General features: G+C 42.5%; 1 protein-coding gene across 1 annotated transcript; it reads left to right on the plus strand.

The window, feature by feature from the left end:
• The first annotated feature begins 7989 nt into the window (after positions 1-7989).
• LOC115095527 (cornifin-A-like) lies at positions 7990-13827 on the plus strand. Its single transcript, XM_029609340.1, has 3 exons — positions 7990-8308; positions 12837-12884; positions 13542-13827. The coding sequence occupies exons 1-3, from the start codon at positions 8077-8079 to the stop codon at positions 13607-13609; spliced, it is 348 nt and encodes a 115-aa protein (XP_029465200.1). The 5' UTR covers positions 7990-8076; the 3' UTR covers positions 13610-13827.
• Positions 13828-15489: the final 1662 nt, after the last annotated feature.

The following is a 15489-nucleotide window of genomic DNA, read 5'->3' on the forward strand; positions in this document are numbered from 1 at the left end:
TCTCCTCTCTCCCCTCTCACCTATCCACTTCTCTCTACCTCCCATGATCTCCTTCTAACGTACCCCTTTTTTAGTTAATTATAGATATGGTCCCCACTGCCGATCGAATTTCAGACTCTTATATCAGCCCCAACATACCATTCAATCGGCTCGTTGTTAGAATTTATTCTGTTAAAATGTTATAGTTGGTCATTTAAGAAGTCTCTTGTTCAAGTGCAAAATTTACTGTAATATACTGTTCCAGTGTTAACTCGATGTAATAAGTTGTTTATCATGTAAACCGGAATGAAGGCAGATTGCTATACACCAGTATATAAAAGATTTGAAATAAAATAAATTCTCTCTTTCCCTCAAGCCAAACCCATCACACATTCTCTTTCTCCTTCTTCCCTAACATGAACCACAACACTTTCTCTCTCTTTTCCCCCTCCCTCTACTTGCTCTCCCTGCCCACTCTTCCACCAACTCATTTAGACCTTCCACCACTTCACTCTCACCCCCCCATCAAACCCAGACTTTCCAAGCAAAAACTGCAGACAAATAAGCTGCAGTTTCAGTTCCATGAACCAATTAGAAGGTGTAAAAGCCTACTCATTAGTTTGATAACATATGGGTGCATATCGCTTACAAAATACCAACTTGCATGCAAATTTCCAAACCCTGGCCTGAAATACTGTTGCGTTCATGCCTGTTCTCGCCCTCGCTCCACCCACTCTACCTTTGTGGTGACTCCCTTTGGGTCTGATGGACAGATGCTGCCGCGGCTTTTCCTTGCCTCTTCGCCCCAGAATCCCCAGGCTGGCTTGATGCTGTGGATCCGCCATGTTCCTGATGACGTAAGGGTGCTCCAGACTTTGTACCAGCAAGGGTGCGAACCTCGGGGACGTCCCCCCGTAGTGACATCATCTGCTTCCAACTTAAAAGGTCTTTGCTTGCAACTACGAATCGAGTTAGCAAGGGGAATTCTTTCTCCGCTGCTCTGCCTCTACAAACTTACCTAGGGGTACCCGCTCCTCGGGGGCCCTGCTCTCTCTCTTCTTGATTTCAGATTGCTAAGACAGGATCCAGTACTCGCTCCTCGAGGGCCTACGTCCCTGAATGCTCAGAAGACTCCTTACTGCCTGGAAGCGATCACAGACGTGAATACTGTGAGTTCTATTACAGATAGGAACTGATACTCGCTCCACGAGGGCCCATGTTCCTAATCTCTGAAGACTCCCTTCTGTCTAAGACGTTATCGCAAATACGGAGATCGTGAGTTATTATTGCAGATTGCAGATAGGAACCGGTATTCACTCCACAAGGGCCCATGTTTCTAAAAACCTTTACAGACTCTCTTCTATCTCAGAAGCTATCGCATACCTATATCTTATGAATTACTATTACAGATTGCAGATAGGAACCGGTACTCGCTCCACGAGGGCCTATGTTCCTAAGTCCCTCCAAGACTCTTCTATTCCAGAAGCTCTCTCATACACAGCTATTGTGAGGTCTTATTTCAGACTGCCTATATGCCTATGGCTCCTGTTCCTGAATATACTGAAGACTCTCTGTTGCATAAGAGGCCATTACAGATATCTACAATTGTGAGTGTATCATTTACTACTGGTTATGTATTCAGCATACCCTGTCTACTCACTACCTATAGTCTCTCTCTACAGCTCAGCAACCCAGAGATCACAATTCCAGTATCTGAGGGACTTCAGTCCTACTGGGCACATCAGCTCACTACTGCCACCTCTGGTGGTCCAACTTCCAGTCTAATAAAGAACTATCTGTGTTTGTCTCATACTCCAGCCTAGCCGGTGGTCCCTCTCAGGATCTCCTCCTGGGGTCGCTTTCATCTGCCATCGGCCCAAGGATTCACCATTTCTACTAAGTGTTTATTCCTTACACTACTAGAGTGGTATCATACTGACTGCCACTCTGTGGGAGCCATCCCACATCAGATCGCTAACTCCGTCTACAGAGTATTACATATTGCTAGCTCCTCTCCTTGGGGACAGCATTCTACAGAAGACTAACTCCGCCTCCCTGGCGGTCACATCACTAACAGATTGCTACCCCTCTCTTCTCGAGGAGTGATCTACAACAGATTGCTAACGCCTCCCCTCTGAAGGAGCTAAGCCATACATATTGCTAACTCCATCCTCCTGGCGGGGTGAGTGCTAACAGATTACTAACTCCGCCCTCCTGGCAGGGTTATCCATAACAGATGCTAGCTCCTCCTTCTACAGGAGTATCCTGCAGCCAGATCGATACCAGATTGCTAATTCCTCCCCTCAGGGGAGCAGATCAATGACAAATACCCCTAAACCACCCCTTTTTAAACTTTAACATTAATGCACAACATTGATAATATGCACATACATCTGGCTTTTGCAAAATCCTGATTGTGCACATATAGCTACATAGATGTGCAACTTCCACCTTATGTACATATAAAAGTGATGATTGTATAGGAAACAAAGCAAATGAAACAACTGCATATCTTTATCAAAGACACTACTTAGAAACTTAAGATGAATGGGTTGGACAACCGATTCATGCTAATAAAATCAACAACAAACTGTTACCTAAAGAAGCGACTTAGGTAAACAACCACAGGAACCTTTTTGGAAACTCTGTTAAATATCAATTTAAAATTATCTACACGATCTACGATGTGTTAAAAATCAAATTTTGTTACCTAAATTATCTACGTTATGCTATCTAGATTAACAACCATAATATCCGTTAGCAACTTTGTTATACATCATTTCTTTGTAAACCGTTGTGATGGCGAAACCGAACGACGGTATATAAAACTCGATAAATAAATACATAGAAAATTGGGATGTATAGTAATTTTGAAATGACAAGGAAAATGCAATGAAATAGGCTGTTTTGTTCCCTGTCTTTTCAAAACAAAATTCATTTTTGTTTTCCATTTTACACACACAATTTGCAAATTGTGCACGTAAAATGCAAATAGTGCATGCAAAATGAATATTTTGTGTGCTATTTGCATTTTAGTTGCGCAAAAAATGGAAAATGAAAAAAAATGAAATAGACCGAAAAAAGGAAATGAAAAATCCCAGTTCCCGGCCCCCCCTCTCTGAAACACAATGAGCCAAAACAAGAATAACGGATGTGCAGGTCCCTAGTAGACAGTACAGCAAGGCAATCAATAGCAATGCCATTTTCAATGAGAGTCATTCTAACCTCTCTGGAGGTTAATGAATCTAACAGAGCCTTCTGAAAGTGGAGAACAGCCATGGGCCCCATGTCATTCTTCTTCAGGAAGCAGAATAGAAAGTTCACAATTACCCCTTTAGGTCACGCCAGTGTCCAGGAAAGCTCCAAAGAAGAAATGGAAAGGAAAAAAAAAGGGTACAAGGAGGAGATAAAAGAGAAAAAGGAAACATGATCATAGCAGTAAGTAACAGAAGAGATTAAACTCATAATTAAGATCCTTGGGTTGCACTGTCTGTAACTCAAAATTCAGAAATGTCTCTTTCTAGAGGACAATCATTTCTCAGTCACACCCTTTGGGCTCTCTGTATAAATTCAAGCCCTTTGAATGTCATCAAGTCAATAGAAAGTTCTTTTTAAAAATGTTCCACCAGTGGAACATTAGTTAATAGCATGCTCGATTGGAAAGGAATATCATAAAACCTCTGTATGGATCCATGGTGTAACCACATCTTGAGCATTGTGTGCACTTCTTGTTGCCTCGTCTCAAAAAAAGATATGAAAGGGCAACACAAATTAGAAAAGGTATGAATGGTTTCTTTAGGAAGCACGTGTCTAAACGTTATCGAAAATATGTTCCCATCAATAGAATCTCAAGCAAAAAGTGCCTGATGTTGAACTGATTGGGTAGTCTGGTCCATAACAGCCAGTGTGCACGTGTGCCTGTGTGTGTATGCCTGTGCCTGTGAGTATAAGAGCCTGTGTGTGTGTACACCTCTGTCTGTGTGTGTGGGTACCTATGTGTTCATGTATGAGTGTGTGTGTGTGTAGGTGCCTGGGTGTAGGTGTGTCTGCCTGCCTCTGTGTGCACTTGTGAGTATGAGGGCCTGTGCGTGTGTGTTTGGATGGGCCTGTGAGTTTGTATGTGTGTGTGTGTGTGAGTGAGTGTATGCCTGTGCATGTGTTTCTCTGCCTGTGCCTGTGTGTTTGTCTGCCTCTGTGTGTGTGTGTTTGTGCCAGTGCCTTTGCCTGTGTGTTTGTATATGCGTGTATGAACCTGTGCACTCTTGTATGAGTTTGTGCACATTTCTGCGTGCACTTGTGCAAGCTTCGGCAAGCTTGTGCACACTTCTTCTGCGAGTGTGTATGCCTGCCTGCTTCTGTATATGGGAATGTGAGAGCCAGGACTTTGCAGACAGACCATATTAGCAAACATTACCCAGCATTGCTCAGGTTGTCTGGTCAATAACAGCCTGCCATGTGTGTGTGCTTCTGTGGGTGTGTGGGTGTGCCTGTGTGTGTTTGAGAGAGCCTGAATGTGTGTTGGTGCCTGTGCCTATATGAGTCTGTGTCCGCCTGTGTGTGTATGTGCGACAGTACTTTACAGAGCATATTGTCTATTATGCACTGCACATTCCACTATTCCAAGCACCACCTGGTGGCCACAGACAAGACCTGACAGTGTGACAACAGTCCAACATAAGCCTTTTATATATATATACATTAGTTTGTATCCTTCCTTAATAATTACACTCTTTCTGAAGAAAACAACTTTCAGTGCACACAAATCACACACATTTACCTTTCACATATTAAGCCATCCTCCACCTCATTGCTGGCATGTCTTTTCCATCGTCCAGTCGTCTTCCCAGCTTATTAACAAATTTAGGGGCTCTGGCCATTGGCGTCTCATCTATCATATGCAGGCACTTTATTACTGCATCACCTAGCGTGTATCACCAACAATCATGCCAGAAAAGTGGGGGTGCTGGCTTTATCCATCCAAAACTCCTTGAACAACACAGCCATTACAAATATTGGACAAATATTACCTGGCATAATGACTTTGAGGCCAAGACACCCTGAATATCTCCTACTCTGCCTGCTTTGAACAGAAATGCATTCAGCACTTACGAAAGGACCTGTACCATGTGCACACAAGTAAAGATGAAATGCTGGCACAGTAACTTCTTGCCCTATCTCTAAAGCTGGCAGCATGCCCCTCAGCTATGCCTAGGAGTCACAAACAATCATTGCCCCTGAAATGAATGGTAAGCACTCCTCTAGTGGCAGAGTTAGAATATAAAAAGGCAGGCAGATTCATATTGGGTTTTTTTTTTTGGGGGGGGGGGAGTGAGGGAGGAGAGTGGGGGGAGGATATATGGGGGTCATCTATGTTTGCAGGCTATGCTATTATTGGATTATATCTTTGTAGGTTAAAAAAACATGCAATAAATAGTTTATGAAAAAAAAGAAAGACAGGCATCATAGGATCATGTTTCTTGCTTGACTAAGAGAATGGCAGCAAAACACGGCAGCTCAGTCACTGAGCGGGTGGAGATGATTGGGCAGTAGGTAGGAGCCGTCAACACAGCTTTTCAATAGACAAGTCCTGTTCTGTCTTTGGCTGATTGCAGGATTGTAACTTTAAAAGTGGCAAGAAATGGCACCTATATGGGATTTAAAAAAAACAAAAAAACCCCAAAAACTTTATCCCAAGCATTTTTTTTTTCTTGTTTACTTCCATTCCAGTGATATCAGATACTGTAAAACAGAAGAGTGTTCCAGGGGCTGTCTCCCATGCTTCTCAATAGGAGGAAAAGAAAATTACAAATTCATTTTCCTCTCAAAGGATGTAAGGGGAGGTATTTGGGGAAAAAGGGAAACCACATATGCAGGTCAAAGAGTTAGCAGTGCCATTTTGGATTTGGTATTGCTGGAGTTAGAAGAGAAATCTGAGGCCTCCCGCTATTGAAGATCTGCAGGGCCTGTTTCTCCATTGAGTGGATATGGATGTGGGTTTCAAGGATCTGGAGGCCTAAATTTCACAAGGCTGGGGCAGGAGGTAAGGATGACCAGGTTAGGGCTGCACTTCCAGCATTAATAGCGAATGAGGTAATTTAAATATCTACCTTATAAGTGGGCTCTGACCGAGGGCCTGCAAATGCGCAGTAGAGAGCAGCTCTACTGCGCATGCGCAGGCGGGAGAGCACGTCGGTCAGAGGGCGCTGGGAGGAGCAGCAGCAGCGGATCAGCGGCGACGACATCGGGCGGACCAGCGGCGGTATGCGAGTGTCAGGCGGGCCAAGTTACACTAGGTGGAAGGAGCGGCGGCAGCGATATCGGGAGGAAATGTGGCGGCGGTGGCATGGAGCAGCTGAGGTGCGCGCTGGGGAGGGATCCACGGAGACCTCCCGTCTCCATGAGCAGGCCACGCTGAAGAGCATAAGAGGGAGCAGGAAGGGAGTGGGGATTGAGAGTGAGGGAGGGGATTGAGGGTGGGTGGGGAATGACTGAGGGAGTGGGAGGGAGAATGAGGGGGGGAGGGGGAGGGAGTGGGAGGGAGAATGAGAGTTGAGAGTGAGGGGAGGGAGAGTGAGGGGGAGGTGAGAGTGAGAATGAGGGGGGAGGTGAGAGGGAGGTGAGAGTGGGGGGGAGGTGAGAGTGAGGGGAGGGAGAATGAGAGGGGAGGTGTGAGAGTGAGGGAAGGGGAGGGAGTGGGAGAGAGAATGATGGGGGAAGTGAGAATGAGGGAAGGGGGAGGTGAGAGTGAGGGAAGGGGAGGGAGTGGGAGAGGGAATGATGGGAGAGGTGAGATGAGGGGAGGGAGTTTGAGTGGGGGCAGGGGAGGGAGGGGGGGTGAGTGACTGAGGGGGAGGATAATGAGTGACTGAGGTGAATGAGCGAGGGGAAGGGAGAGTGAGGAAAAAGAAGTGTAGAAGGGAGCAGTGTCCAAAAATGGACCAACATTTTTTTTTAATGTAGCCCGTTTTAACGGGCTTAATGGCTTGTATTTTAAAATTGGTTTATTTACATGCATGTTAATGTTACCGCTGGGGAAACTGTAAATAGCATGTATTAATGAGTTTTGGCCATTTTTTAATGCCCATGTTAACTCATATTAAAGCACTTTTAATACAGGCATTAATGATAAATCCCGTTAGTACTTAGGCTCCTTATCTTGTTGCGGCAGCTCTGTTTTTATTTATTGGGTTTGGTTTCACAGCTACTTCAAGATCATCTTAGGTACGGAGCATTTGAGCCAAGTCCACATGAAATCTCCATTGAACGGGAAAGTATACAATGTGACTTTTCATAACCCTTTAAAAACCAATATAGAAATAAAATTGAAAACCTCAAGTAGTCTTTGGGTTGTGTAAGGTTGCATATATGATGATTGAAGGTTTCAGGTTGGCAGATCAAAAGGGATAAGTTGAAAATGTGAAAGATGTGCAATCCTTCATCTGCATCATCCACTCGTGATCAGACAGCATAAATATGTACCACAATTACCAAGTGTTTGAGAACAACAAGTACTATCTGACGAAGGAAAAGGGATGAGTTCAGATTAACATTTCATAGAAGCTGAGATAAATGTTTTGTTTAAGACAAAATTAATATTTATTGTGTTTGAATGTTTGTGTTCCTCATATTAAATTAGGAAATGCTGACTCATTTTACAAACCTTTATTAATAAAACTGTTCTGAGTTTGGTTTGATGTGTTGTATTTTTTCTAGGGATATTCTGTATGGATATTTTGGGTAAATAAAAGAAGACAGCTATAATTGAGATGCAACTGGGCTGCACTATATAACTGTTTCACAAGAGGAGCTAATATGAATTACCTCAACATGTAGAAATGTTTATGTTGCTGATGGAGAAAATTATTTGAGATAACATACACCCTGTCCTTGGGGAGGAAAACATACATATATTGATTTTTAAGGTGTTGCAAAAATGTAGTATCTTTCTGAAGTTTCACAATTTTGCTCACAAGGCATAGGAATAGAAACTCTCTCGGGTATAAATAGAGCACATTCTGCTAGGCAAGTACCACTTGGAGAATCCTTCCAAATCTCACTCCTGAAGCAAACCTTTCCTGCACGGCGACAGAAGCAACCATGTCTGCAAAGGGTGGAGGTGGTTATCAAAAGCAGCAGTGCCAAGATGATCCATGCCAGAAGATACCGGATCCCTGCCTGAAGACATCGGATCCCTGCCTGAAGATATCGGATCCCTGCCTGAAGATATCGGATCCCTGTCAGAATATACAAGATCCATGCCAAAAGATAGCGGATCCCTGCCAGAAGATAGCGGATCCCTGCCAGAAGTTAGCGGATCCATGCCTTGACCGTAAGTAATAAATCAGTATGAAAAACAACTTGGCATAATATTTGGGGAAATATGCTTGGTAATAAAATAAATACAATTTTGATTGTATGGACTGAATAGTTGTTTTATTACTTTATAAAGTCCTGTTTTATGATCTATGGAGTTTTGCTAAATATATAGTAAGAGTGACCTGGTTATTTGGTTAATGGTGAAAAATATTATTGCTAAATAAATTAATATCAGTCAATTAATACTTCTGCTGAACATCTTGAAACAGACAAGAAAGATATTTAGATCCATATGTTCTCTAGAAATTATAAACCTGTGTGCTTCCACTCACAAAATCAATTTACAAACTGTGATTTCAAATTTTGGTAGCATAATGTATCATTTTTCTAGAGGAAAAAAGAAATATCCACTGACTCAGCTTTATGCTCCTTTTCACTTCTTTGATAATGCTCTGGCTAACTGAAATAATGCATAGAGAAAGCCTGATCAAAAAATTTAATTTGATATATATTTGACCAGGATTGGATAAATATCAGCATAGTTCTACTTTATTTGATCAGTATAACGGAAAATACACTAACCATATTTATCTTAATTAAAGCATTGAAAGTACTGGATAGAAATCAAATTGTCATAAATTACATTTGTTTCAGAAGGAAATGTCAATATTTTAAAAGAAATTCCATATAATTTAGAATAACAATCTCAGCCATTGAAAGCTGAACTATATAAATACAGTAGATGTCATTCAGTACCAAGGTTCTCCAAGGGAAAACGCACCACTGAGAACCATAAGATAACAAAACAAAGGAATTCTAACAGTGCCTTCTACTCGGAACACACATCTAATGCAAATAAGGGTCCAAATATTTTCCAAGGCAGGCCCTAAGTTGTGGAACTCCCTTCCAGAGCCATTACGACAAGTAACGTAAAAAAATGAACTTCAAACGTGAACTGAAAACATGGCTCTTCAGAAAAGCTTACAATTTAACATAAAATAACACTAAACTGAAAACTTAAATGTCAATACAAGAGACAATGGTAGTGAAGGGAGCAATAAGTAATGATAGATGTAAAGTGTATAGGTAGTTGAATTAGAATTTGATTTGCTTTAATGCTGACTTTGAAAATGTACAAATATGAAGTCTATAAATTTAATATCCTGTTGACCAAGAATACCTATGAACGTGAAGAAGAACATATATCTGCTTTGGTTTTGACCTTGATTATGAATATTGACTTAGAATGTGATTGTTAAAAAAGATTATGAATGATGTTCTGGAACGACAGTATCTAAAACGCCTAAATAAATAAGTAAGTAAATAAATAAGTAAATAAATAATGGTCTGAGCCAACACAAAAATAAGACCATTTTATAAATAAGAGCCCTGATTTGGCCATTGAGTTTGGTAGGATCTGAAGCTTGAGTTTGGCATACCTTACCGCACAAGATTTCAGTTTTGATTGATAAATGAAAATACTGTGCCCATTCAGTACTATCATTAGTTCTCGAAAAACTATTTCATTGTTGTTACTGTAAATTCTTTATTTCATATTCATTAAGTTTCTTTCTTGCAATTGCCCTGTACCACTGCAAGTATCCATGTTGTGAATTAAAGGGCCTGTGTACCAATGGGTGTTTGTGCTAATGTCCGCACTATTTAATGCCAACATAAAAAGAGTATTAACATACATGATTTGCATGTGAGCTAGCATGGCTGCCTGCATTAAAACTAGGGGATCATATATGCAATCCACTAATTTTAATGAGGGCTAGAACATAGACCCCCAAATATAAACACATAGGGGCAGAATTTATAAAACTACGCTCGCGCGTACTTTTGTTCGTGCACCAGGTGCAAACAAAAGTACGCCGGGTTTCAATAGATACGCGCGTAGCCACGCGTATCTGTTAAAATCCGGGGTCGGCGCATGCAAGGCTGCCCAAAATCGGCAGCCTGCGCGCGCCGAGCAGCGCAGCCTGCCTCCATTCCCTCCGAGGCCGCTCCAAAATCGGAGCAACCTCAGAGGGAACTTTCCTTCCACCTCCCCGCACCTTCCCCTCCCTTCCCCTACCTAACCCACCCCCCGGCCCTATCTAACCCCCCAAGGCAGGCATAACTTGTGCGCGCCGTGCTGGCCACAGGCGCGCCATGGTCCAGTCCGGGGGCTGGTCTGGAGGATCCGACCACGCCTCCGGAACACCCCCTAAGACGCGCTGGCCACGACATGCCCCCCGACATGCCCCCGACACGCCCCCCAGGAAAGCCCCGGGTACTTATGCGCGTCCCGGGGCTTTGCGCGCGCCGGTAGCCTATGCAAGATAGGCTCAGCGCGCGTGGGGGGGTTTGGGGTAGGTTTTTGGCAGTAGTTTTCAAAGGAGTTACACATGAAAATGTAACCTACTTTCAAATGTAACATACCTTCAAATGTAACATGCTTTCATAGCAATTTTCAAAAGTCCACTTACATGCGTAAAGTACATTTGTATTTGTAAAACCCAGTTTTAAGCATGTAAATTCTGTTGAAAACTAATTCCATCTAGTCCATTCATAGGGTTGCCAACTGGCTCCAGGTTTTCAGGACAGGTTGATCCAGTCCTGGTTTTACTCCCCTGCATGCAGGTACTTATAGTCGTGCTTTTCTTAGGGAATGCAATAGGTAAAGCAGAATAAATCCCAGCATGCAATGGGGTAAAAACAGGACTGGATCAACTTGTCCTGAAAATCCAGAGCCAGTTAGCAAGCCTATCCTTGCATTATGTGTGAGGTAATGTGTGACATCATAAACAGTGTGAACCAACTGGATCCAATGAGTGCAATGTATCTTGAAAGTCTTCCAATTAGAGGGCAGATTTTAAAAGGTGCACGCAGGCATACATGTGAGCATGCTACCCAGTGCGCACACATGTACGCCCGATTTTAAAACATGCGCGTGCAGGCGTGTGCATGTTATAAAATCGGGGGGGGGGGGCGCACACAAGAGGGTGTACAATTGTGCACCTTGCGCGCGCCGAGCTACACTGCCTTCACCCGTTCCCTTTCCCCTAGCCTGACCTTCCCATCCCTTCCCCTAACCTTTCCTCCCCTAGCCCTACTCTAACCCCCCCTGACCTTTGTCTTACCTTTTGCACCTGCCCAGTTGCACGCGCCGGCAGCCTGCCGGCACGCGATCCTCCAATCCAGTGGTAATGGCCGCTGTGTCGGAGGCCTCTGGCCCCATGCCCTCCTCGCCCCTTTGGTAAAGCCCCGGGACTTACACGCGTCCTGGGGCTTTACGCGCATCACCGGGCCTTTTAAAAATAGGCCCGGTGCACATAAATCGCGTAGGGCTTTTAAAATCCAGCCCAAAGTATGTTTGCTCATTGAGGGATCAGTAGAGTATATCATTACCACAAGCTCAAAAGGATGTCAGCACTTATCAGCACATATATCATTAAAGAAAGGTTTAACTATGTCAATCCAAAAATAAAAAATGAATGCATGCAGATCTTTAAGGAAAATGTTACATATAAATAAAACTCTTGGAATAAGCATCGAGGGAACAATACATTTAAGATAATATAAATTATGACATGTGCCAAAAGTTCTGTATATTTAATTATCACCTTGAAACATAGATTTTGACCAGTTTTTCCTGCAAGATATATACACAGATATTTTCTTCTATCTGTTCTCCAAATGTCTGGCCTGATCAGCTATTTATGTATCCTCACTGCTTTAAACTGCTAGTTTTTCACTTATGACAGTAGCCATCACATTTAGGAAGTCATTTTCAAAGTAATTTATGTGCATAAAACCCAATTTTATGAAAGTAAATAGCCTCTTAAAAATTACCTGGTTGGTTGTGCATGTAAAAGTATTCACAAAAGTGATTTTATGCAGACTTTTGCATGCACTGCAAATATACATGTAGAAAGTTGCACTTGCTCCTGAGCAGATATAACTTTGTGCAAGTATGTCGGCACTGGTTTTGTCTGTATCTGCAAATTTTCAAAGCAGATTTCACGCTAAAGTCTTTCAGTAAATATACCTGCAGACTTTAGCCTATGAGGACTGCTTGAAAGTTACAGTAACTCTCCCTCCCAGTTTACCATTAACTCTGTTATGGAGTATTTTATTACTAATTCTAACCCTGCAAAGTTATTTGTTCTTCTGCAGACATTTGGGCTTATCTGATTTATGTGAACTTAAAAATCCCTTATAAATCTACTATAGGTTAATATAATATAATGTTGTACTAATTATGGTATTCATGTTCAGTGATACCTCACAGAGCTCAGTGTAATACAATGTATGGAATAGAAACCCCATTGAACTGTGACAAAGCAGAATAGACAATACTAGTCCAGCTGTGCACAGTAATACATCCAATATGTAGATTTAGTCTTCAGAATTCATTGTTCTTTACAGATATTTTATAGATATGTCAGATTAATACAATATGACACAGTCAAAGATTTGTTGTGATATATAATTGTGAAATTCCTAAATTGGAGAGTAGAAAATCATTTAAATCACACTCCTCCTCTTAATTTCAGCATGCAAAACTGTGTCATACTGCCAGGAAAAGACATCCATCTGTCAAGGTAAGAGAAATTTTTATTTTCTATGATAAATTAAAAAATAATAGAGAATACAACTGGAACTGTTATATATATTTCTTCAGCAGAGGCTGGAAAAGAAATTTACAGTTGAAAGTAATGTTTATTGCTTTGCAATCAAGGGTTGTGTGTGTGTGTGTGTGTGTGTGTTTAGGAGGGAATCCAAAAGCATTAGTGAACTCCTTTTATTTTAGTGTGTGAATTACAATTTTCCCAGAGATAGAAAAGCAAAAAAAAAAAAGAAAGATATGATATCCAAGTCCAGTTTCTGTTCCTCAGGGCAGTTAGAAAAGGGGGACTGGTGCGATGTTGGGGAAAAGAAGTTCCTGTCATTGCACCAGAGAGACGCCTTGTCATTAGACTCAGGATGCACATGTACCAGGCTCTGAAATGAGCTGCAGTGTATGGCACATGGGCAAAGGACTGTCACTGCAACAGCTGAGCTAAACGGGGGATGGGGGAGGTGCTTGTGAACAGTTGCAGATGGAGGCTTCTGGAGTCATAATCCGGTAAATTCCAGTTTTGATTCAGCTGGAAGTCCAAAGAAATAGAAGGAAACTTTCATGTAAAAGAACAACAAAAAAAAACACTGAAAAAGAAAAGACATTATTAATTCTGCCTTAATGCTTCTGTTTTCCATAGATCCATGTGACCCAGTCCCAACTCAGTGCCAGGAGAAACACTGCAAAGGATACACTAAAAATTGTTGAGTCAGCACTGAAAAGTTGATTTCATAATTCTCATTTATATTAATCTCTTTCTTCAAAGTTGAATCAAAATGGTGTGAATTTTCACCTAATGTATTATTTTTTTCTTGATCATAAAAGATCATAATAAGCCTACTTTCCTTTCTCTATGTGATCTAGGTTTACCAACTGTTTAAAGATGATTTTGCTGATAAATTAAAACTATATATTGTTCATCAAAATATATCCTGTCTTATTTATTTTATTTAGTTAAAACATTTGTAACCCGCTGATCAACAATTTTCAGCGAGTAATAATACAACATTCATAATAAATATTGACAAAATGTAAAATCACATTAACACAGAAATACATAACAAGACAATACCATGTCTACCCCAAACCTATTGTACATCTGGTCTGTGTTAACATGTCAAGCCCGGAGTCCAAGGAAATCACTTCTCACCATCCATAGACATGCTCTCTTCTTAAAAATATATTCTTGCATTAGGGAATTAAGGGGTTATTTTCCAAGGACTTACCGCGTGCGATTCGGCCGTATCGCGCACGATAATTCCGCAAACCACGCTAACAGCAGTTATCGCAGTTTGCGAATGCAAATTTTTTATTTCGTATTCAGGGGGCGGAGTTGGGGCGGGGCAAATGTAAAGTAGGGAGGACTTATCGCGTGCTGCGAAATAGCTGCGCTGTTAGCGTGGCTCCTAACGCGGCCAATAACTCCATTTCTTTCAATTGCGATACACCATATCACGGCGTATAGCGTGCACCGCGATATTATCACGTTGAACGAAAATGTTGAAAACCAATCCCCACACACCTACAAAGGTACTGCTACCCAATAAAAAGGCCTGTTCTTAGTAGGTCTATCTTCTCAACACCATTTACACATTCACAGTGTATGGGGCAGGCGCAATACATGGCTGAGCAGGCCCGACGCAGACGCCAGGACGTTGGTCGACATCGCCGCAGGTACAGGCAGCGGATCTATCTTCCACGAACCTCATTGCTGGGTATGCCAGCACTCGTGCCATCCTGGAAATATATGAAGACATACGAGGTGCCCTTGAGTCTCGAACCCGAAAGAGCCGTGCCGTCCCTGGCCTGACCAAACTCTTGGCCGCCCTGCACTTCACAGCAAGTGGCTCTTTCCAATCCACAGTAGCTGTTGTGGGTGGGATGTCACAGAGCACCTTTTCACGGTGTCTGCACCAGGTCACTGAAGCAGTTATGGCCCACATGCCTCGCTACATAGCATTTCCACGTGACAGACAGGACCTGATGGACCTCAAGCGTGGTTTTTATGACATTGCCCGCTTTCCAAATGTCATTGGAGCTATTGACTCCACTCATATGGCCATCGTTCCACCCCGTCAGACGGAGGCAGCCTACCGCAACAGAAAGCAGTTCCACTCCCTCAACGTGCAAGTGGTGTGTGATGCAGGAATGCGGATCCTCTCGGTGATGTCCAGCTTTCCGGGATCAGCGCACGATTCCTTCATACTCAGGCAATCATCTCTGTTCGCGAATTCGAAGCTGGCCTGTATGGCGATAGTTGGCTTGTAGGTAAGATAGACGTTTCCATTCGTCTTACATATTTGCAATGTTCATCTCTGTTATGGCACACAAATATGATGTATACGCCTGTCGGGATGGAGTCATATGTCCCCATCACAACAGGCCTCAGTGCCTCATAGTGTTACCTTAAGTGGTGGAATGGCTCATGCACCCAACCACTTGCTATTGGCTGCCAAACACGAGGTACACAGCAGCCCTTGTATGGCCTGTATGTGGCATGGCTTGTTCACCTCACTGCACTAGTGGATAGCCTACACATATTTGGTCTAGCTATGGTTAATGGCAGTGTCCAAGGTGATTTTAGAATT

The sequence above is a fragment of the Rhinatrema bivittatum genome, chromosome 7 (genome assembly GCF_901001135.1).
Source record: "Rhinatrema bivittatum chromosome 7, aRhiBiv1.1, whole genome shotgun sequence".
Taxonomy (NCBI): domain Eukaryota; kingdom Metazoa; phylum Chordata; class Amphibia; order Gymnophiona; family Rhinatrematidae; genus Rhinatrema; species Rhinatrema bivittatum.

What these genes read in the sequence shown, in the direction of transcription:
- LOC115095527 (XM_029609340.1), top strand. Translation starts at nt 8,077, where the DNA reads ATGTCTGCAAAGGGTGGAGGTGGTTATCAAAAGCAGCAGTGCCAAGAT. An exon ending in AGCGGATCCATGCCTTGACC is followed by an intron (nt 8,309 to 12,836) that starts GTAAGTAATAAA and finishes TCTTAATTTCAG; the next exon opens with CATGCAAAACTGTGTCATAC. An exon ending in AAAGACATCCATCTGTCAAG is followed by an intron (nt 12,885 to 13,541) that starts GTAAGAGAAATT and finishes TGTTTTCCATAG; the next exon opens with ATCCATGTGACCCAGTCCCA.